This window comes from Cyrtonyx montezumae, unplaced genomic scaffold (assembly GCF_038088225.1).
Source record: "Cyrtonyx montezumae isolate F1298 unplaced genomic scaffold, pur_monq_1.0 scaffold_9, whole genome shotgun sequence".
Lineage (NCBI taxonomy): Eukaryota > Metazoa > Chordata > Aves > Galliformes > Odontophoridae > Cyrtonyx > Cyrtonyx montezumae.
The window spans coordinates 5,858,282-5,881,986 of record NW_027072100.1 but is presented as its reverse complement, the minus strand read 5'-3'; the positions used below and the strand labels follow the sequence as shown (position 1 = coordinate 5,881,986).

At 51.0% G+C, this 23,705-nt stretch overlaps 1 protein-coding gene across 2 annotated transcripts; it reads left to right on the top strand.

The window, feature by feature from the left end:
* The first annotated feature begins 5,640 nt into the window (after positions 1 to 5,640).
* HNF4A (hepatocyte nuclear factor 4 alpha) lies at positions 5,641 to 22,225 on the top strand. 2 transcript variants are annotated; one of them, XM_065754022.1, is made up of 10 exons: positions 5,641 to 6,190; positions 9,354 to 9,528; positions 10,620 to 10,714; positions 12,682 to 12,788; positions 14,377 to 14,532; positions 17,470 to 17,557; positions 18,054 to 18,209; positions 18,490 to 18,726; positions 19,095 to 19,217; positions 19,861 to 22,225. In XM_065754022.1, the coding sequence occupies exons 1-10, from the start codon at positions 6,070 to 6,072 to the stop codon at positions 20,001 to 20,003; spliced, it is 1,401 nt and encodes a 466-aa protein (XP_065610094.1). In that variant the 5' UTR covers positions 5,641 to 6,069; the 3' UTR covers positions 20,004 to 22,225. The 2 variants fall into 2 exon arrangements, with proteins under 2 accessions (XP_065610094.1, XP_065610093.1); XM_065754021.1 differs by having other exon boundaries at positions 9,351 to 9,528.
* The last annotated feature ends 1,480 nt before the right edge of the window (positions 22,226 to 23,705 follow it).

Here is a 23,705-nt window from a genome sequence, read left to right as displayed (position 1 = left end):
CTGCATCAGCTGCTGGTTGATTTAGAAAAGCTTATGGCTTTGGCATCCAAGATACGTTTACTAGAAATGGTTCATTTCCTCAAATGATGTCGTTTATGGTCATAATATATTTTAATTTCTTTATGGTTGAAGAGGCCAATGGCACTGGGCCATGCAGGAGTGTTAAGGGACAAATAATAACGTTATTCTCTCCTGGAGACATAGGTCAAATACTTAAAGAGGAATTAGCAGTTTGTTGCTCTGCTCGTTAGCAGCGGGTGCTGTGGTGTCCTGGCTGAGTGGCTTTGGGAACTGTTGAGATGTTCCCCCCCCAGCTGCCCCCCATGCAGCACAGCCTGTACACAGAGCATTCGGACTCAGCCATACCTCGCGTGCTGCTGCACCCTTTCATTTCTGTGGCAGTAAGCAGGAGCGTTGTGAAGGTGACTGCCGTGGTGTGCACGGGCTGCAGGTGCCACCAGTGAGCTCCTGGTGGTGGCTGCTCCTGTTTGCTCCTCTGGCCGCTGTTTTGTCAGAAGATTGAGGACATCAGGGACAGTCCGGGTTATTCTCTCACACTCCTGTAGAGAGAAAAGCGTTTTGCAAGTTGTTTCCTTTTGACTGTAGAAACTAGAAGCTCTCTAATTTTAACTCACCATCACCTATATCTCTTCTAACCCAGAACCAACCAACGCTCCCACCTCGGGCAGCCCTCGCCCTTCCCAGTGCTGCCTCCCTTCAGACACACGTGGCCCCTTCCTGACATGTTCCCCCAGAAAGAGGGCAGCTCGAGCACCCAGGTCCATGGGGCTCAGCACAGCGCTTCTCACCCTGAGGAGCCCTGAGCTGGGGCTGCCTGACCTCTGAGGACACAGGCTCAGAGCTCCCCTGCACTGCCCTGCTGCTGCCTGCAGCTCTCCCATCAGACCCAGGGCAGCTCTGCAGCTGTTTGCCCTAATTCCATGAGCTAAAAAGGGCCGACCCTGTGAGCCCCAGCTGTGCCTGGAGGTCACCGGCAGGCACTGATGAAATTCACCTTTGCAAAAAGATAAAAAAGAGAGGGAAAAAAAAAAAAAAAAAAGGTAAAACTTGCTGTGTAACCTTTGTTGATTTTGGCTGTTCTCAGCCTATTTCTCCACCAGCTGGAACAACCCCGGGCTGTTTCACGTGTATAACGAACATCAGGTTTCAAGTCAATGAAACAGAGGGCTGTGGCTGCCCGTTGTTCCCTGCAGAGCACAGAGCCCTGCAGGAATCCTGGCAGCAAGCTTGCTCACCAGCACTGCTGCTTCTTCCCCACGCCTGCTGTTCCCCTACAGATTGGGACTGAAACTGCCAAGTTTGAGCTGAGCATCTGCCGACACATAGTGAATCTGGGACACCACGTGGCAGCTCTGCTCTGGAAATAGGCAGCAGCTTGGTGGGTTTCCCTTTGGTCACGTTTGGGGTTCAGTGCAGTGCTCCCAGATGACAGCACTTCAGGTGGGGCAGCAGGGATCAGGGGTGGAAGCTGTGACTTAAGCTGAGCTGCAGACTGCAGTGTGATGGAACAGGATGAATGTAACTGTTCTTCTTCCTTGCTTGTTCTCATGGCACCATTATGCATAAAAACACAGCAGCCAGACTTTCAGAGTCACGAGCACACACTGCTCCCATAACACCAATACTGCTCTCGAGGGCTGCAGTGTAGCCAGAGCGACTGCAAATACAAACCAGCTCAGCAGCTGCTCCGACATCCCTGAGAGCAGCTGCCATCCCGAGAGCAGCTCAAACTTTCTTTGTTTCTACTGTCCTTGCAGAACAACAGCTCCCAGGAGTAACAGCAGTTACTTCCTCAAGTTCAGACCTTTGTTAGTCAGCACAATAAACCCCTTTCTGATCCCGGGATGAAAGGCACGCACAGTGTTATCACTGAAGCAGTGTGTGCTCTGTCTGTCCCCACGTTCATAGCAGCTATTTATTTCAGCTCCATTAATGGCCTCCAGCTCCAACATCCATCCCAGCTTCAGCTGGAGCACATTGTCTCCATCCATCTCCATCCTCCAGAGCCGTGCTGATCTCCAGCCAGAATCCGTCCCAGCCACAGCCACTGCAGCTTCAGTGCTGGGGTTAAGAAAGCACCAAGAGTCATGTGCCATAGAGCAGGGAGATAAAATGTCTGCAGCCCCCTGCACGCTCCGTGGAGCTGATTATGGACACACCAACCCTGCTCCATGAGTCACGATGCTCTGAGGCAGAAGGCAAAGGGGTTTGACAGTGCGGCCTAAGTAGCCCTGTTTACAGAAAGTCTGACAAAACATGAGCCCTTGGCTTTATCTTCCCCATTTGGAAATAGCTGCAGAGCAAATATACCTAAGGCATGAAGGGAGGGGGATTCATATTGACTTTAGAAAAAGCTGTTCTTTAAAAACAGGAAAAAACCCTCATCCCCGAGGTGTGCGCATGGGCACTGCATCCAGAAGCCCTGCGCAGGGTTACAGCTGCCCACTAACCTGCACCACTTCTGTGTGAACAAGTCATGCAGCAAACTGCTCTCTGTTAATTTTTTAATGCAGAATAAACAGGTCAAGAAATGATTAGCATGAGAATAAGTCGAGCTTAATCAGGAGAATCGGAAAAGATGAGAGGGAAGAGGCAAACCGGAGTTATCAGTTAACCATATGGAGCAGTTCTGCCCCCAAGAGTGTCCTCCTTCTGAAGCTACCTACCTTTCCCTTCCCTAATTTAAATGATGAGCTAAAATTGCTGCTATAAGCACAATGGAAGCCCTTGTTTCACCTTCTCATTTTCTATGGCTGCCCAAACGACTTGCAGGTGATAAGGCTCCTACCTGGTTGCTGCAGATGGCCGTTCCCACTCCGCCTTCGGGAAGGAAGCTGCTGAAGTTAGGGCTGAAAGGCACAAAATCCATGTGCAGCATGTCAGAGTGCTCTGCTTTGGAGGCAGAAGTGGTGGTGGGATCGTGGCCGAGCGGAGACACGCGTGGGCAAGGGGAAACGCAGCCCTCAGGACTGCTTGGAGTGGAGTTTGGTCAGTGGTCGGAGATCTATATTCTCAGATAGGCAGGACTTTGTCCACAAACTGGAATTTGAAATTTCAAAGGGGAGGAAGGAAAAAAAAAAAAAAAAAAGCAGAAGGGACCTTTGCATGTGTGGGGATGACTGTGACATTCCCCTGGGACTGCTCTTCCTCGTCTGGTCCCTCAGCTTTGTGCTTCCCCACCTACCTGCTCAGCACAACGGCAGTGAGCTCAAAGAGCTGCAGAGCACTGGTCTTGTTTGCAGCTTTCCTGCACTAGGGATGCTCACTCCTGCACTAGGGATGCTCAAGATGCAACAAGATGAAGCCCTGAGCTGCCCATGCTGCTCTCCGTAGGCCCCGCATGGTACAGGAGGTTGAGTAGAGACTCCTGAGATTGCCTTCAGCCTGAATTGTCCTTTGGTCCCACAGCACACTGTTGTGGAGGAGCCCTGGGAGAGGCTCACCCACCTGAGAGCAGGAGTTAGCAAGCATAGCACCCAGTGGTATCCTTACCAGAAACACTCTATTAAATGATCTATTCCTGAATCTCAGCTACTGATAAGCACAGATCATATTCTCAGGGAATTCCCTTTCACTTTGGATTAATTTGCTGAAGATATGAAGTGGAATTAGTGTCATGAGCTGCTACAGTGGAAAAAGTCAGAAGGATTTATTGCTCAGCTGACAAAAATCAAATAAGCACAGAAGGCTGCATGTCCTGGGGCTGCAATGGCTCCTCTGCAGACATCTCCTGGCATAACTGGAAGGTGCAGAAAACATCCCCATCCCAAAGCTGCTGCAGCACATTGTGATCCGATTAACTACTATAGGGTGCAGTGACATTGGCAAGCTGCTCTCACTGTGCAGGGATGTGGGACAGAAACAAGGGCTCCCAGCAGCCCTGCTTCCAGGCAGGTTCCCTGCACCATGAGCCCATCCCCAGGGCAAAGGAAGTGCACGATGTCCTTCACCCCAAGTGCTGAGACAAGGGTTTTGTGAGGGGGCACCAGTAGCAAGAAAATGACAGCCCACACAAACCCATAGATGGAAAGCTCCATGTCCCGGCCTCGTGAGCCACCTAATGCTTCCCAAACTTCCCCACTCCTTATCTGCCTCTCCTGCACACAGTGCCCTCCGTCTTCTGTTCCTGGCCCTCTTAATCCTTCCCACCCCAGGAGCAAATGGCCTTATTTTGTCAGCAGGCTTTTGAAGCAAAGGGTTGTTTTGCTGAATGGAGCAAAATGGGCCACGCTTTTATGGTATTTTACTAGACACTGTGGCAAATCCTGCACATATTTGACCAAGTGTCTGTAGCATTTATCTAATCAAAGGGATCACTGTGGCCCAAGCAGGGCTGGGACGGATGTCCCTGGGATGAGGCCACTGCGGGGCTGTGCTCTGCCTCACCACCTCCACCCTGGTGCACATCATTACAAACATTTTTGGCTCAGGGCAGTTGCTGCCAAAGGGAAGAACCACTGACCATGTGAGTGTAAAGGGGCTATTTTCCCTGCAGAAAAGGATCACTGACTGCCAGCCCATTGTAAGAAATCAGGAGCTTTCCCTTGCTCTCTGCTTTGCTCCTGCAGATATGTAGCCCTAAGGTAAAAGCACTCTTTGGAAGCGATACACGATGCTTTTGAGAAGCAAGGACTACTTGAACAATCCCCAGTGCTCCTAAACATGGTCAGCAAATCATTGCACCAACAGCATGTACCATTGCGGGGCCAGGGACCTCAGGGCCACACTGCCTAGGAGGGCTTGGGGAGCCAGGGCTGTGCTGGGGCACCAGGATGCACAAACACAAACAAGTTTGGAGCCCAAATTGGCAGCATGTGGACTCGGTCACCTGGTGCCGATTGTGAAATCAAGGGGATGTTTTCAATGCAGAGCGAGCTGATGCTGAATCATTAATTGCTTGTTTTCCCGTGCCATCCAGCCGACGCCATTGGGTAATTAAATCTTGCATTGTCATGTGGTGCAAATTGCACTGAAACTCATCAGCCCTGCAAAGCAGAGGGCGAGCAGGGGGCCCAGAGAGCTCCTGGGTGGGCAGGAGGGAAGCAGGAGCCTTCCTCCTCGCTGCCGCTCAGCAGGGCTCCGACGCAAGGCTCCGGTGATGCTGGCAGGCGTGATGCAGTGGAGAGCTCTGCTTGGTTGAATTCATAGAAGGAAAAATCACACTGCAGAGTCAAGCCCTGCTGTGCCATAAAACACCTAATGAAACTTTTAAGAGGCCAAAGCCAGGCTGGGGTGTACCCGACAGCAGGCAGCCCATTGCCAGGACAGTGCAGCATGGCTGTGCCCAGCATGCCCTGCCAGCCCTGCTCATCCCCTCACTGTCCCCTCCATTGCGTGCCTGGCACTCGGGCAAGCTCTCACCCCAAAGGTTGTTTGGGCACAGCTCAGGAGCGGGACTTGTTTATAGGGCATTCAGCCCTGTAAAACTGGGTTTATAGGGAAGTAAAATGAGTCCTACGTTGTTACTTTGCATAGCAACGTGTAAATCGCAATGCGGGCGCTGACCTTCCCTGGGAGGGAAAGGGAGAGGAAGAGAAATGCCTTGGGAGGGAGGGAGTGAGAGAAGGAGGGATTGGGGAGCGAAAGCAAAGAGGGGAATGCAGAGGTAGGAGTGGGGCACAGCCTTGTTCCCCAGGCAGGGATTTTTCCAGCCTTCCCACCACAGGCACAGCCCAGCACCAAGGTCAATAGCCCAGCAAAGGTGTTCTCTGAGCCGAGAGTGCTTCTCCCCGTGTGTTCCTGAGAGCTGGGATCAGCGCAGCACCTCGAGATGCAATCATAAACAGTCAACAAGAATCACTGCTGCTCCACCAAAAAAAAAAAAAAAAAGCCACCAGCCATGCAGCGTTAGCAGTGGGTGAGATGATTAAAGATTAACCCCCTGCCTCCACCCCTCTGAGGAGTATAGGCCTTGAGGCTCAGCAAATCCTTTCAGAGAAATATTTGAAATAAAAGACAACAGATAGGGGACGCAGCGAAGGCAGAGAGAGGCAGTAGGGCCAATAGCCTCGGACAAGGGAATCAGCACGATCTGGCCCGTGTTTGCCGATGATAATGCGCCTTTCCAAAGCCCTGATAGACATGGAGATGGCCGATTATAGTGCGGCGCTGGACCCGGCGTACACCACCCTGGAGTTTGAGAACATGCAGGTGCTGGCCATGGGCAGTGGTAAGTCCCCTCCAGCGGCAATGGGATGAGCCGGGCTGCACGGGGACGCATCCCCAGGGCTGCCACTGAATGGCTTGGGGAGGGCTGGGGGCACGGTGGGGGTCCTGCTGTCCCCAGAGGGAAAGCGAGGTGGCAGAGCTGTGCCCTGGAGCCTTGGGGGTGGGATTCGTGGTCCTCAGCAGCCTTCAGCCTGAGCTGAGGGCAGAGGGGTCTCACCACTCCAAGGTTCCTATAGAAATGTAAAAAAAGAACCAAAAAGTGCCAAAAAATCGCTACCTGTGGCTCACCAGAAAGCCTGCTCCAGGGCAGAAAGCCAGCCCTGTCCCTGTAGGAGCAGCTGGAGCTAGGTACTCCCAACAGCAGAAAGCTGCTTTGTGCTTGGCCAGGGTGCTAATCGTCCCAAAATGCCACCCAAGGGCTGCCCCAGGGCTGCTGTGCAGGGAGAGCGTGGGGTTGGGGGTTGGCCCCAGCTGGAAAGGAGCCAGCAGCCATGGAACAAGGAGGGGAGATGGGCCCCCTCAGCAAGGTGGGATCACACTGAATGCATCCATTTGGGGAACAAGGATTCTGCTTGAACAAATGCCCAGCAATAACAGAAGATTCCTCTCCAAGTCCCCCTAAGGTCTCTCTAAATACACAGTTAATGACTGAACTGAGTGTGCTGTAGACAGTGACCCCCAGGCCCTTTTTCCCCCTCTCTCCACATTACCCCTTTCCCACAGGGCAGTACCAGCAGCACAGCTTTCCCGGGATGAAATTCCTCTCCCCGTGGATCTGAAGCTGCACTTCTCCCTGCCCAAGGCTGGCCCTACCCACACCCAAAGTCGCCCCGTAACCCCACCAGAAAGCAGCAGGACCTCTGGGATGAGGTACAGCTCTGCTCCTAGCAGGGAGAAGCCAGGGGATCTGCCCTGCTCGGGGGCTGTGAGCTCCAGCTCCACAAGGTCCGGGGTTTCTCCAGGACTAGCTCAGGCACAGTGCCTCATCCCGCAGCCTACAGCAGATGAGCCAGATGGGTTATGGGGCACCAGCTTTGCTCTGCATGTGCCCAGTGCCTGGTGGGGGGCAAGTCCCACACAAATTAACCATGACTCCAAATGAATGGCCATTGAACTCACTTTACCACAGCAGCCAGGAGTCCATATTTTTGGCATTATAAAAGTAAGCGTAATTGGAAAGTAATCCATTACAAAATAAGTCCATTTTTGGTCAGCTCTTAAACCAAGAGGGTGTGATTTCTTTGGTAACAGTGCCAATTTCTTCTTCACCTGTTTGCAGCATTTGATACACACGCTGCTAGGAGGGATGTATGCAAACTGTCACAGACAGATGAGCACTGTGACTGGATGGGAATTGGCTCTGTTTCCCTCTCTGTTGCAAACTCTAGATGGAACTGCAAACCTAACTTTCTTCCTGGAGCAAGCATCATCCAGCTGAGCCCTCGGGATGCACTTAGAGGAAGGATGTGGGAGACAAGCTGCTCGTTCTGCCCCACAGGAGTAAGGGACACAGGGGCCTGGCACTGAGGAGCAGAGGAAGGAGCTTCCTGAGCTGGCACAGGAATACAGCTCCACAGCCCTGCGATACAGCAGGGTGTGCCAGGCCCTGAGAGAGCAAACTGTGACTCAGGAGAGCAATAGAGGAAGGACGTAAGGAATTAGAAAGAAAGCAGGCAGGGAAATGAGAGCTGTTGCCAGAGCTGGGGGAGATGCCCTGCATGGGCTGGGATCACAGCATGCACTCCAGGTCACTTGCACGCACACATCTGCATCAAGGAACAGCATGAGGAGGCTGTGTACTTCCTGCAATCCCTTTCCTGCTAAACAGAAGCTAAAGTTGAAGCCCTACACCTGTATACTACCTTAGCCCTCTCCAACACACAGGCCACAGCCAGCCAAGGCAGCCCCCCATCCTGAGACCACTCCCCTCAGAGCACCCAGCCCTCTGCAGCCCCTCTCTGGAAGCAGCCGGGTGGGAGCAGCTGTGGCCCTCCTGGGTAAGCGTTACCTGTGTCCCTGCCAAACCTAGAGGGGAGATGAGGAGCACAGAGCCCTGGGGAGGTCAGTGCTCACCCCTCAAAGTGAATGCCAGGCCTTCAGAAGCACAAAGTGAATGTTCTCTGGGTGCCCTGTTGTTGTGCAATGCCCACCTCTGTGCTATGGGATTCAGGCTGGGTCACAAGCAGCACCTGAGTGGTCCTCTTAGCAACTCTGTCATGCTCTAAGCCTCTGTTGGCCTGCTGATCTTCACTACTGTCCTTTGAAGGGGTTGTTGGGATCGATGTACTCAGGTATTAACATCTCAGAAGGTTTCTATGGCTTTGTAGGTCCTAGGTATCATTTACAAATGGGATTTCCTCTGAGTCCCATGCTGATACAAGAAAATGTGCTTGGGAGGGGACAATTAGATCAACTGAATAATGAGCTGATCCCTTCAGCCTTGAGGTTTGTTTGGCTTGCTGGAGGGATTTTAGTGTAGGGCTTGTATGGTTTGGAGCCTTTCAGGTGTTCTCTCCTACAGAGGCTGCTGTAATTCCCCACTCTCCCAAAAACACACTACGCTTGCCAGTCCCCTTACTGCTTGTAGGGACTGTAGGGTGCATCTCATGTCCCATACTCTGTAAGTTACCCAGCATACAGCCTTCTCCATGTTGTAGTGCTGTCCTTTCTTTCTGGATTGGCTCCATCAGTCCTTCCCTGCACAGTTAGTATTTGCCCAAGAGTTTTCCAGCTGAAAAAAGTCTGCAATTGCTGTGCAGTAATAACTTCCTTCAGGGCGGTGACACCAACACCTGACTAACAAACCAGCAGCTCACTCTGAGCTGTAAAACCTCAGCTCTAACTGCACTAACTCGTTCTCTGGCCATGCTGCAGAGGCCCAAAGCATCTGCAAATCCCTCTGGAATTTTGGCAGTGCTTTGTGACAGCTGCAAATGGGTTTCTGTGTAGCCTGAAGGCATTGCTGGAGTCATGCCTTTGGGAAGAGCAGCTATCCCTGGCACACCAGCAGCGCTAGCGCAGTCAAGATGCAATGACTTAGGACACCCACCACTTCTTACGAACTGCTGCAGCTGACACAGTTCTTCGGAAAATCACTGGAAAAGGAGTTAGGAGATGTTTTCTGTCTGTCTCACTGTGTTCTTGCTGTGTCCTTCCTCAAGCAGACACATCTCCATCAGAAGCAGCCAATCTCAACACCTCCAACAGCATCGGGGTGAGTGCACTGTGTGCCATCTGTGGGGACCGTGCCACGGGGAAGCACTATGGGGCTTCCAGCTGTGATGGCTGCAAAGGCTTCTTCAGGAGGAGCGTGCGGAAGAACCACATGTATTCCTGCAGGTAAGGACAGAGAAGCAGCCCCCAGCAGCTATGCAGCAAAGCTGAGTGCTGAACCCCTTCATCCTCTGTGTATCCACCACTGCCTTCCCTGACCTCATCCTCTGGCTCAGAAGGGCCAGAGGCACAGAAAAGCTCTTGCTCTGACACTTCTCAGGCAAAATGTTGGTAATGCAGCATGCCCACCTCTGCATGTCCTGTGTCAGGATGAGACATGCACGTTGCTCGTGCCACTCACACACTGTATCTTGTGCTGCTAGCACAAGGCCCTCGGCTCTGCCAGTGACTGTGACATGCTGTTTGCTGCTCTGAGCAGCTGAGACTGAAAGATCTGTAGTGGAAATCGAGAATTCTCAGCTCAGACTGTCACAAGCACTCTGTTTTTTGTGTGATTCGCTCCTGACAGCCACTTGGTGAGTGTGAGCAGTGAGACCACTCTAAAAATCTGAGCAATAAGCTCCAGACTTAGCACATGAGGCATACAGTTGCTTGCAACCCAGAGCTGTTCAGGCTGTCTGCCCAGGAAGCCCGTCCCCACAGTTCCAATGGGAAAAGCCAAGGTTCCCAATTCTCCTGACACCAGATCTTCTATGACAGTGCTTAAAGATGTGCTTTCTAGTGTCCATTTGGGCAAATCTTAGCTTGGGGCTTTCAAAAGTGTCCTATATACAAGCCCTTTCAGAGCTACAGAACTGTGCATGGCTGGGAGCCCTTTCATAGATCTGTATGCCTTTGTCTTTGCAAGCTTGATCGATCAGCAGCAAATAGAGCATATTTGCAAGTGAAATTCATGCTGCAAATGGCTACCAGACTTACGCTGCATATGGGAGATCATTGTAATGAACCATCATCTGCAATCGATGTGGTGATACGAGTGGGTAGGGAAGGAGCTGGGTGCTTGCCATCTCCTCTCTGAAGAACAGGCTGCTCTGAGCTGTTTGTGTGTCAGCGATGCCTTCCAGAGGTCAGCAGGAATCTCCTGGAGCCAACACTGCCTTGGACAGATGTGGGGACTCCAGCCCACTTCTCCCTTCCCCTTCCCCTTCCATGACAGGCTCCGTCTCACTGTTCCTCACACTTCTGTTTCTCTCCAGGTTTAACAGGCAGTGTGTGGTAGACAAAGACAAAAGAAACCAGTGCCGATACTGCAGGCTTAAGAAGTGCTTCCGAGCAGGGATGAAGAAGGAAGGTGGGTGCCTTCCCCTCCCTGCCCTCAGCACAGAGCAGCCCTCCCTCACAGCGGGGCAGGGAGATGTTGGCTGTTGCCATGATCCCTGTGCAGACCCAGCTTTACAGAGCCTTTGCACACAGCCATCACCCCAGCTCTTTCTTAAGCTTCCTGGCAAAGCACGAGGGCCTTGTGTGCTCCCAAATTCATTTCCAGGGGCCCTATAAAGGGGCCAGCAAAGACAAAGCCAGGAGAGAGCCACAGGGCCATACCCATGTCCCAGAACTGCCCTCTCTTATACCTACAAGTTGCATCCACAGCTCTGAGCTTGCTCACACTGTGAGATACATGAAGCTCGGAGGAGGCCTGGTCCATTCAGAAGCACTTTGGGAAAATTACTGTGTCACCAACAAATCCACGTCTGGGCAGGTGACCCCAGCACAGTGCAGCAGCCGTTCTGCCCCTCCATTTGCTCACATGGATGTAGGTTCTTGTGGGCCCTCTGCAGGGAGCTGAGTTGTATCTGATACATCAACCACAGCAGAAAGGACCCAGGGCAAAGTGGAGCATTTCAATTATAACTCTACCTGGGCTTGCATGGCCCAGGTGACTCCACAAACCTCCCTGCGTCTCTTCCCCTGCAGTCTTCATGTACCCACAACCCAGACACACTGGAGCTGAATTCAGTCCCTGTTCAGCCCCAGTGCACTCAGTGCAGCAGGGACACCTGGGGCTGCTGGTGGCCCCACTGGAGGAGCCACAAAGGCCCTGCCCCAAGGATACTGTCCTGTGGGAAGGCCTCTGAGCAGGAACACTTCTCCCCCGTTACAGTAGATGAGGTGTCACAAGGAACTGGGTTTGACTTTCCTGTAGAACACAGGAATCCTCCTCTCCCTGCAGAGCCCGCTCATCCCATGCCCAGAGCTTTGCTGCTGTCTGTTAATATTCAATAGAAGTTACATTAGGTGCATGACCAGCTAATACTGAGCAAACATTTGGAAAACATCATGGCGTGACTGAACTCGGGGGCCTGCTACTGATAACAAGCGGCATAACCTTGAGAGCTCCTATTTACAGCCGCTGACTGCAGGGCTTTGCTTCTGGCCCAGCCTCGTTATTGCTTTTTATCAGGCAGATTTATACATCGAGAGCGTATCAATCCAGAGAGCCGCTGGCTTAAGGCAGAGACTGTTCTGTTTCCCCTGCCATCGATCAATACTTGTTTGAGCAGATGGCTTTGGGTGACTGCCTTGGCTGTGGTGAGTTACGGCCAGCCCGCAGCACTGTGGCACAGAGGGCAAATCCCACTCCTCAGCATTGCTGCTGCTGCCTCTCAGAGCACACAGAGCACAGAGGCATGCTGGGCTCACACTTGCCTGGGACTCTCTCTATGTTAAGGTATGAGAGTGCTCTGTGGCTCTGCATAGATGCATAGGGGCTGTTTGGCGTTTCCTTCCTTACTGAAGCTGAGAGAGAAGTTTGCAAACTGCACGTACACAGCACAAGAGCTTCCCAAATGCAGCTCACAGGTGTTGCATGGATGGACAAAATAGCCATGCAGATACCTGGCTGCTTGATTTCACACACAGGGCTGCCTGTTTGAGCATGGCCATGCTCTCAGACTTTCCCTTAAGAAACAGATCCTATACCTTAAAATCAAAATACTGAGAAACAGATCCCTTGAGATGAAACTCTCCCACTGAACTCTGCAGGTTTGGAACCAAGGGCTGGGGTTCTGAAACACCCCAGTCCTACAAAGCCAAATATAGCCAGTGTGAAAAAAAGAATGACCAAACGTCAGCTCTTGCAGGCATCACATCACAGACCAGACACAGCTGCACCTTTGCTTTGCCAGGCAGAGAAGCTGGGAAACTGCAGCTCATTAAGTGGTCCAAAGCCTTGAGAAAGTGAATGCTGTAAGACACTGATTGCTTTTGCTGCATGTTTCCACAAGCAACCTGCAGCTGTGCCAACATCCTCTCTTGCAGCCGTACAAAATGAACGGGACCGAATCAGCACCCGAAGATCAAGTTATGAAGACAGCAGCTTGCCCTCCATCAACGTCTTACTGCAGGCAGAAGTCCTGGCACAACAGGTACCTCTTCTTTCCTCTGTGTCCAATACAAAGCACCAGGCATTAGGATCTGCTGAGCAATTAACAGCTGAGTCTTCAAATTACCACCTCCTTTCCAAGCAACTTATCTGCCAACTCAAAACTGCTTTTTCAAAGGCATTTGTTACCCAAAAACAGCCCTTCAATGCTCCTTGGTCTGGAACTGTGCTGTAGTAATAGCCAATGGTCTGGTCTGCTTTGGGGAGTCTGTTGGAAGTCTGTGGCCTCATACAGGCAGCCTCCCTTCCCCAGTGCTTGTCAGGAACTCCTGGTTTCTGGTGGCCTGCACAGTTTCTCAAGCAATCGGTTTCACTCATCTTTTTATTTAAATGAAGATATTCTTTCCAGCATTTGCTTGAAATTCCTGATTTCCACAACCATACTGCCAAAGCTTACATCCTAGAGCTTTCACTGAACAGAACACAGCTATTTAAGAATCTATCCCTTTGTCCCATGAAAACAAAGAGGGGTTCAAGCTGGAGAGGTGGTCCATGTTCACATGGCCCTGCAGACAGCTCCCAGGACAGGGCTCCATGCTAGGGATGGCTGTAAGGACATCTCCTTCAAGGAGGGATATGCCAGAAGGGCTGCAGGCCAAGCCTCTACAGCAGTGGGATATCCAAGCTCATCCCGTGTCTCACTTCGTTCCTGCATGGGTCCTAATGTATTTACATATCCTCTGAAAATAACATTGGTGTTGCTCCCAGAGAGGTGAGACCATGGGGTCTCGACTAGCCAGACCTACAAGGGATGGGCACCCATGGGGCCCTGAGTCCTGCAGTGACACGAGGTGGAGGGTTCGAGCAGGGTCTGCTTATAAAACTACGGCCACTGACACATCCAGGGGAGCTGTCGCTCTCCCACGGGGTGCAGACACACTCATTAAACAAGGCAGACTGCAGCACGCTAATTGGTAACTTTTATAGGCTTGGTTAATTAGAACAAGATACTGCTGAGGAGCTGTTTTCTCCAAGATCTTGGGTCACTTACTCAGAGGGTTTTATTTATTTGCTAAGCCTTCCGGGGCTCTCTGATTAGGGTAATACATGGTGAGATTTTTACAATCTTATTTATTCAATAATAGCTCAAGAGCTGGAGAGCTTCCAGGTAAAGCAACCTGAAGAAAGCCTTGGGTGGCATTTGGACTCCATTTCCTTCAGGAGTGACAGGGTCTGAGCTGGCAGGAACAGGACAGGAAGAGCTGATGCTGTACATGAGCAGAGAGGGCAGGCGGAGGGCAGTGACGGGCTTGAGTTAATTGCTTACAGAAGCATGAGGATAAAGTAGTGACGAAGGGCAAACTGTCAGATGAGCTGAGTGACCAGCTATGCATGAGAACAGGGCAGGAAGCTGCGGCCTGGGTTTGAGATGTTCTTCCTCGGAGTGATGGTACTCTTAGGTTTGTCCTTTGTATGTGAAATGTCCTCATTTGCCTCTGTGATCACAAACAATTCTAAGTGCAAAAACATTAATCTCACTGCTGGGGACTGCTAAGCACACCACCCAAACCTTCCCAGGCCTGGGAACTTTCCTGTCTGTGCTCCTGCTGAGGGATCCTTTCTCTTTCCAGATATCATCCCCAGTCCTCGTGATGAACGGAGACATCCGAGGGAAGAAGATCGCCAACATCGCCGATGTGTGCGAGTCCATGAAGCAGCAGCTGCTGGTGCTGGTGGAGTGGGCCAAGTACATCCCCGCGTTCTGCGAGCTGCCCCTGGATGACCAGGTGAGCCCCGTCCCCGCCTCGCTCTGCCCTGGCGATGGCATCGGGACTAAAATGAGGGTTGAGACCTTCAAAGAAAATGAGCATTGTTTGCTCCGCTGTGGTGACCCCGGGCTGATTGGGAGCAGCATGCATACAATGCTGCCACAGGCCTTTGGATGTGTGACCAATCAGCCGAAGAGCATGGCCGTGATAACAGCTAGGTGCACAATCAGGCGTGCATTCTGTATGGATCTGCCAGCCAATTGTTTGTTCACTATGGCTCGTGCAGCGCTTTGAAAACCTAAAGTGCTATAGAAAATGATTAGGGTAGTCAGGCTTAGCAGGAATTGTCGCCTCAGGTCTGCTCAGCACTTCAAATCGAACTACCTGCCTGGTATTCTTTCTGTTTCTTGCCAGGGGATATGTTTCTACCCATTCTCCTGCTGTGGAATTATTAAAACTAAACACTATTTTGCTCCCGAGGCAATAAAAAAATCTCTCTTCAGAGATAAAAAGCAGAAATACATCTGCACTTAACACAAATGATAAAATGACATTTGCTAGTTTTCTAACCAGGGTAAGCACCGTGGGTGCAGACTGCAAGGACTGCAAGACCTGAAGCAGCCTCAGAGAGACACAGGGAGGTGTTTCCTGCTAAACCCAGACGTCAGAGGTCTGCTATAGATGTTACAGGACATGGCTGTGCCCTGGCATGTGAGGGTGGTGGGCAGGGACATCACTTCTGGAGGCAGCCAGCATGGTTCATGTCCCACGTAGGAAGGGATTCAGGGATTCCCATTTAGCCATTGTGCAGTCAAAAAATCGGCCTGAGTCAGTCTGCAGTCCTGCTGCAGAAAGTGAGAGCATCCATCTGGTCACAAAACCCGCGCTGAGGCTTCCAGCAGTCACCCAGCAGCTCCAAGGAATTCAATGAACTTTTTACAGCAGTTGATTTCTTTTTTTTTTTTTTTTCCTATTCTGTGACTGTTAAATTGTTTAAAGCAGTAGCTAGTCGGCTGCACTGCTATGGCAAATGCAGCTCAAACATTATGAAAAACAAAATGGAGCCCAATGGCAAACGACATTTGCACAGCAAAGAGGCTGCAGCCCAGCAGAGGCCTGGGGCAGTGCTGCACAACCTCCTGCATCCTTCTGCCATTTGGAACAGAGGCAGTAAAACCAGTTAACAGCTCTGCAAACGACAGCAATTTCCACATGAGCTCACTTTACAATCAGAACAGAAGAAAAATTTGACAGCCCCACCACGGTAAAATCAAAACCTAAAGAGACTGTCTGAGCCCTTCCCACAGGGTAGGAGGCTGCTCAGCTCCATGACTGAAGGAGGTCTTTGATATGGTTATCCTGAGCCATTCTCCTATGACAAGCAGTTCTCAATCTGCCACAGAGGGCTTCGAGGGGAAGGATGTGCTGCATTGAAAGGAATTAATGGCATCCACTCTTTCGAGGGACACAGTGTGAGAACAGAGACAGCAAATGCTCAGGGGAATGCAGGGAGGATAGAAATGCCAGGGAGCAGGAATGAGCAAAAATACACAAGTCCATTGCCCAAGGGGCATGAGAGCTGGTCAAGACATGTCCAGTGGGAACATTTAATGTTGGGAACGTTGGTACATTGCCACTGAAATGCTGCCTGAGAATGAATCATCTCTGCCAACACTTTCATACAAAAGGTCACACCCAACTCATTTTTCCTCTGCACCAAAATGTCAAAGCGCTGGGCTTGGTGGGGCAAAGCCATTTCATTTCAAAGTTAACGTTCTACTTTGTTGTGTTACAACTTCTATATTTATCGTTAAAGTTCTACTTTGATGTGTTACAACTTCTATGTTTACCCTGGCTGAGAACGGGACGATATACCTCAGGCTGAGCACGGAGAGAACAAATATCACTGAAGAGGGTTCTGCCACATTGAAGTGAGTTACATGAACTCTGCTCGAAAAAAGGAAGCAAATTTTATGGGAAGAAAACTGCATTTCTGTTTCCTGAGCTCTTCTTGAATTTGTAACAGGCAGAACTCTACACGAGGGCTCTGTTCCCCTGGGGAAATGCAGTCTTCTCAACCTTCTCAATTTTCGGCAGATGGAGAAGCTCAGCTTTGTGCAGCTCTGCTAATTACGAGCAGCTCAGCGAACACATCCACCCATGTTTGGATAGCGATAGAGGCTAGATTTTGGCATACAGATAAAGGCTCCCCGGCATCATGCATGCATGGTCTTTTTGCAAGGACCTTCACTCTGTTTATTTTGTCAAACTCTTTTACACCCTCTGAAAAAAACAAGCCCTCTCTCAGACATCAGCATCTTTTCTAATCAGTGCTTTCTTCCACAGGTGACACACACTCCTGACATCTCAGGCAGGGCAGGGCTTTGCTCAGCTTTGTCAGATACTGAGAGATAACGCACAGAGAAAGGGAACCATTCCCAACAGGACACACTTTTCAGAATCTCTCCTTTAATGTTTAATGATTGTTTTCTTCAGCAGAGGATCCTGGCTGGATATTAAGAGGCCTCTGTGTCAGGCTGTCCAATTGTTAACTTCTGTTTCTGCCTAAATCTCTGAAATTTTTAACTGAAGGAGAGCAAAAGATTCAGAACATTCTCAGGAGCCAATGGAGGGTATAAAATGAAATGCTTCAATCATTAACGCTGGGGCAGAAAAACATCCCTTTGGCTTCCCTGGCCCAAACACCTAATGCTGCAGAGGGAGCAGGTGACCAGAGGGTGACCCCAGCAGCCAGCAGACATGGGTCTCCACGAGCAGAATTTCAGCAGGACATAGGCACTGCTCAGAGATAAAGAGCAAGAAAAAGCATCATCTCCCCACACACAGATACTTGGGGAAGAGTCATTCCTGGCCCTCCAATCCGGGGCTGCTGAACATAGCTCAGCCTTGTGTCTGTCTTTGCATCACACAAGTAACGCATCCCTACCCTTACAGGTGGCACTGCTGCGGGCACACGCAGGGGAACATCTGTTACTGGGAGTTGCCAAGAGGTCCATGGTGTTCAAGGATGTCTTGCTGCTAGGTAAAGAGTGCACTTCTGCACACCAACTACTTCTGCTAGGCTTCCCTGCCAGGCTAAAGGAGCGGGTGGCTTAGTGTCTGTGGGCACCCGTTTAGCAGGATGGTAGATTGAGTCCTTCTCTATTTTAGGGAGCCAAGCACAAGCTTTAGGTGTAGCTAGGCCTGGCTCACACTCACATCAATGACGTGGTGCTGTGGCAAATGTGGGGGACAGTGAACACCAACATCACTCCCTTAGTTCAGTGTGAGTGTGCAGTGGTGTGGCTGAGAAAGCAGCTCTTGCTCCTCAGGCAGCCCCTCAGTGCTTGACTGACTCCCAGTCTGGCAATGCAGATCAGCATTTCTGGTGGGCTATGCTAGGGACAGGAACAGAAACTTCTTGAGGCTTCCTCTGTAAAATTATCTCAGCATTAGTCCCCTGGGTTTTGTACTCCTTGATGCCCTTATGAAGGCTTGGGCAATGCCAATGTGATGGTCTCTGTGCTGCTTGTCCAAAGGGAACGACCACATCGTCCCACGGAACTGCCCTGAGCTGGTGGAGGTGAGCCGCGTGGCCATCCGCATCCTAGATGAGCTGGTCCTCCCCTTCCAGGAGCTGCAGATAGATGACAATGAATATGCTTGCTTGAAAGCCATCATCTTCTTCGACCCAGGTATGCAGCAGCTTGCAGCAGGCAAGGGTCACCAGCACAGGGAGCAGTCTGTTATGCCCACTAATACCAGCTGGAAGTTGTGGAAATTCTGCCTGATCTCCACTCGGGAACCAAACTGTTCTTAAAGGGAGGGGTGAAGTCAGCCCGAGAGGAAAAGCATCTGCTGCCACAGACAGCAGAGAATCAGCTCACCTCAGCCTGTGCCCAGAGTTCATGCTGTTGCAGGAGCACAGATGCAGGGGGAGCAGCCTGGATGGCTTTGCTCTGTGTGTTGTTTCAGATGCCAAAGGACTGAGCGACCCCTCCAAGATCAAGCGCATGCGGTACCAGGTGCAGGTCAGCCTGGAGGACTACATCAATGACAGGCAATACGACTCGCGGGGCCGCTTCGGGGAGCTGCTGCTGCTGCTGCCCGTGCTGCAGAGCATCACCTGGCAGATGATAGAGCAGATCCAGTTTGTCAAGCTCTTTGGCATGGCTAAGATTGACAACCTGCTGCAGGAGATGCTGCTGGGAGGTGAGTATGTGAGCATCCTGTGAGAGGACTCCCAGTGCTCCCCAGTCACCATCCCCTTGGGAACTGCATAGCTGTTATTCACCTGAAAAGGGTGGAAGGACAGCCTGCAAGCAGGTCAGCCCTTGACTCACATGAAAGTATCTCCTCCTGTCAGTTGCTGTGATAACACAGACCACTCCATTTCTATTCCCCTAAAGAGCTGCTTTACTTTGCAACCCCCCAAACTCCTACCAGCCAGCTGTTTCACCCTCTGCCAGAAGGGAGCCAGCAAAACTAATGGGTCTGGAAGATCAGCTTGACAGTGTGTCTGCCCACCTGAGCTGTCTCTGTCTGCCACTGTGCAACAAAAGTGATATGCATGTTTTTAGGTTCCTCAAGTGAAACGCCACATGCTCACCACCCCCTGCATCCACATCTGATCCAGGAGAACCTGGGAACAAATGTCATTGTGGCCAACACAATGCCTCCTCAGATGCACAACGGGCAGATGTGTGAGTATCGCCAGGGAGATGGGAGCTTTCCAGTATGCACGGAGATAGTCTCTACCTTGCAAGGAAATTTCAGTGCAAGACAGAGTCTCTGATCAAGTGTGTGAGAAATTCCTATGCAGAAAGGAGGGAAAGACAAACAGAGAAGTGGGCTAGATTAGATTAGACTAGATTAACTGATTCAACAAGACTTCCCTGTCAGATTGCAACTTTTACATTGCCCTTAAATTCAGGGATGAATGATCCCATCCAGTGCCTAATGAAATCACAGGAAAGGCTCCCCTTCTCCTGAATGCCTCAAACACACCTCAGTACTCCTGCTGCAAGAACACAGGAGAATCTGGTTCCCCCCACAGGGCTACCATACAGGACTTTGGGCTGAGATGACCTCAGCTGACCAAAAAGTGCCAGCACATGTTAAAAGGCAGTAGCTCCCTTCATCCACTGCTTATTATTGTGGCCCTTCCAGGACACCTTCTTGGGTCTTCACGTCAGGGCTGCCATGCAGACAACATGCAAGCCATTAGGAGCCATGTTTTAGCTACAGAGCCTCTGTATTGCTTACACCTGAACCTCACACAGGCAAGATAGATCCCAGTGCCATCAGGTCTATGTGATTCTCTCTTAATTTTGGTTTTCTCTCTAGCTACTCCAGAAACTCCTCAGCCATCTCCACCCGCAGGCTCAGGGCCAGAGCAGTACAAGCTGCTGCCTGGAGCCATTGCCACCGTGGCAAAACAGCCCACCTCCATCCCACAGCCTGCCATCACAAAGCAGGAGGTCATCTAGCAGCCTGCACAGCAGCTGGCCGCATTTAGAAGACCGTGTGGGAGAAAAGTCTGAGCAGACTCCGTCACTGTGAAAAAAAAGCCATCCCGAGGTCCTTGGGCATGAACACATGGACTTACTTATCGGACCAGTCCACCACTACCAAAAGCTGTCTTCCTTCTGCTACGGACAGCGCGTGCCACGGAGAGCCTCGAGTCACAGAACTAAGACTGAAGCCTTACTGAAACCCATGTTCCTTGTAAGAAGGGGCAGACTGCTGCCTCTCCCCATCCAAAGGCTGCAGTGCCTGGCTGGGGACACTGCAGCTAGCTGTTCCGCCATTGCTACCTCTCAGCATCCATTCAGTGTACACCAGACCCTGTGAACAAGTGATCCTCCAAATCAGGAGACCGTGCTGGGTGAAAGGCTTCATTCCCACAGCTGGGCCGGTTCCCCAGGCAGCCCCTGGTGCAGCCAAGCTTCACTGAGGTGGGAGCTGCCCCAGGAGCATAGCTGCATCGAAGCACGCTGGGGTTTGCCCAGCAGCACTGTCAGATCTGCTCCTCAGCCTCAGCTTATCACAGATCTTTCCACAGTCACTCTCCAGCAAACCAAGCCCCTGGACAGGGCTAACAAATCTTTCCAGCCAATGCAGGGGCAAAGTCTGGCCCACCGAGATTCTCCACTGTTCGGATCCTTCTGCCTTTGGATAGGTTTTGCTGTTTCCTCACTGTGGCTGTCCCCATCCCAGGCCTCAGAGGCAGCCACTGCCAAACTCTTTGCACTGCTGCCTCCTCACCACCCAGATAGGGCAGCTGGGGCCTGTGTGATTCAGGAAACGTCACCAAATGGGATGGAGCCAGCCCAAAACAGGCAGCACTGACCAAAATACCACTGGGCCCAGTGCTGCTTCTGAGCAGCCAGAGGGACCACGCGGTGCTGGTTCAGAAGAAGCAGGGGCAGGACATGTGAAGGGGGAAGCTGTGTAAAGGTGAGCACAGCCGGAGCCTCACACACGGGCTGCTGAATGCCAGGAGAGTTGTGACCCTGTAGTTGAGTTCAGAGCCAGCTTAATGCTGAGGTACGTGTCCAGTTCAGTGCCACTCCCTTCGCTTAGAGTGAGTGGCTGATAACAGATTTATAGGGCTTCGTAACACGATAAGAATTCCTTATGGCTCCTCTAGATCTCAGAGGGCTTGGGAGCAGTCACCTCAAAGCAGAGCGCTTTGAGAAAGTCCTGCTTCGAGGACCGACAGAGGTCAGGGCCAGATCCCTGCGTCCTGCACCAGCAGCACTGCCCCCACGGCCCTGCTCTCCTGCCTGCCCACTGCTTCTGCCCACTGAGGCCTGCCAGGGCTGCAGCCACACCGATCCGACCTTTGGTTTACAGCTGAAATCAGGCCGGGAGCCCTCCCACTGCCTTCCTGGAGCTCGCACAGCAATTTCAGGCTTCCCTTCTCACTCATGGCTGGCAGCACCAAGGCACAGGCGCCAAGAAAGAGCTTTTCATCAGAAGGGACTCAACAGCAGATGCACTGCATCTGTGCTCTGGAAAATCCAGCACGAAGGAAAAACAATCCTGGTTTTGTGCTGGGGCAGCAGCAGCTCTAACCATCCATCGTGTTCCCGAGGGTCTCAGCCCCATGGTGGGGGCTCACAGCTGCTGAAGGGCCTGGAGAGGTCACTGGGATGGATCTGAGCCCGGCTATAGGAATGCAGATCCCTCAATTGCCAATGCAAAAATGAACCGCCTGGCCTTGAGCTGGTGGCATACCAAGTATTGTACCGTCTCTCAGAGCTGGTGGCATTATACCCAGTAATTTATTGCAATGATGAATCCAATCATTTTCTGTAAATTATTTTGTAAATCACATTGATTATTTATAATTGGGAAATTAAATGTGAAAAAAACTTCACAACCAGGCTGTCTTTTCCAACCTTGGCAACCTCTTTTTCCTGTACATAGAGATACTGTGTGGGGAACCCTTTTGGTCCACCTGCACCAAGCATTCCTCAATGCTATACATCCATTTTTGCTGGTTACTGCCTTCCAATGGAAACAGGATGATTTCTTCACTAGAGTTTGTATTCATTTTAAAAAGAGAAAAAAAAAATAAATGACAAAATATTTTCTAACTTTTCCCAGACAGATGGATTTCTTTCTTCTGGGAGGATTTATTTTAAATCAAGGCACTCACCTCCCCATTGGTATAAGCACAAAGCATGTGCACACTGAGGAAAAATCCTAATGTTAGCTGGTGTCTGAGGCCCTGAGGCCACATATGCTGGAACTGTAAGACTGAATGGCAAACTCAATTTCCACTAAAAAAAAATAAAAAAGAAATCCATGAAGAATAAATATTTCCTTCCATGATTCCAGGGAGCTCAAAAAATTAAAGTAACCACGCTCTGAGTGCCAGGCAATGGAAGCCAAAATACGTCATTAGCATTCTGAACCTATGCATTTTGAAGTCCTCGTTGCATTTTAAAGGCCATTTCAGAGCAGTTTGGATGATGGTTTGGCTTTGGCTCACACACAGCCAACTACTGCCGGCAGCAGGTGCAGCCAAAGGCACACTGAGCCTACAGGGCACAACGAGACAATAAAGTGAAAGTCAGCTTGTCTCCGGTTGTAAAGGTGAAGAAATACACTGACAATTAGAGAAGGCTCCTAATGACCTGTTCTCCTGATCACGGGAGCCTGTTCTTAGCTGCAGCATGCCCAGGAAGATAACCAGAAAAAAGGACCAGAGTGCTACACAGATTAAGACAGGGGCAGGACCACTGTCCAGCTCTGACCCTCGGGGGATGCTCTGCCCGTCTCCCACCTGCTCCCCTAATGCAGGGCAGTCCCACCCTGGGCAGGATGGCTCAGGAGGCAGCTGCAGCCCACATCGTTCACTGACCTTCAGTGACAGCCGTGTCGGTGAATGCTGCCAGCAGGTATGAGATGCAGAGCTACGCTTGAGGACTGCACGGAGACAGCACTTCACGTACACCTCCACTCTGAGGCTCAAGAGTAGGGCACACACTGAATAATGCTCCCTCAATACCTGCATTCCCTTCCCTGGCTGAGCAGCAGAGCCCCAGTGCCATGGCTGAACACATGGCATTGCAGCAAACATAGTGACTGAGAAGCTGGGCTGCTCAGAAGAAGGAATAGGTGTTGGTTCCTCATCATGAATGTGAAATCAAACCCAGGGCTCCCTTGCCTGCCACAGGAACCCTGTGAACCACAGTTGGGTATATGCACTAATAACACCATATATGCAATATCAAATCTTTGAAGCAATAAATTCTCCTGGATCCCTTCTCGTGAACTGCTCTACCAAGGTTGCCCTTTACCTGGTTAATCTTAAATCAGTGCAGTCCCTACAGAAGGTTTCTCATTGTGAGTTTCAACTCACTAGAAAATAAACCCACAATGTGCCCCAGAGACCGCTTTGTCCTTACGTGGCATCCTCAGCCAGAGCCCTCACCCCACCCGTCACCACAGCCCAAAATCACACTGAGACACTGGCCTGGCCACGTGTGGGCTGTGTTTTATCCTCTGCAAAGGCAGTGTTCCACATCACAGGAGGTGTCCTCTATGAGGACAGCTGTGCTGGCCTTTAAGACAACTATCTGACATTGCTTTTGGAGGGGAGGGTAAAAACTGTCCTCCTCAGTGCTTGCTATCTGAACTACGGATGTTATCCTGGGGATCAGTATCTCCAGCTGCAA

Bases quoted from the DNA above. Each gene is read 5' to 3' on its own strand.
- HNF4A (XM_065754021.1), top strand. From the start codon at position 6,070: ATGATAATGCGCCTTTCCAAAGCCCTGATAGACATGGAGATGGCCGAT. The intron at 14,533-17,469 runs GTGAGCCCCGTC...CTACCCTTACAG, and splicing joins AGCTGCCCCTGGATGACCAG to GTGGCACTGCTGCGGGCACA. The intron at 18,210-18,489 runs GTATGCAGCAGC...GTGTTGTTTCAG, and splicing joins CATCATCTTCTTCGACCCAG to ATGCCAAAGGACTGAGCGAC.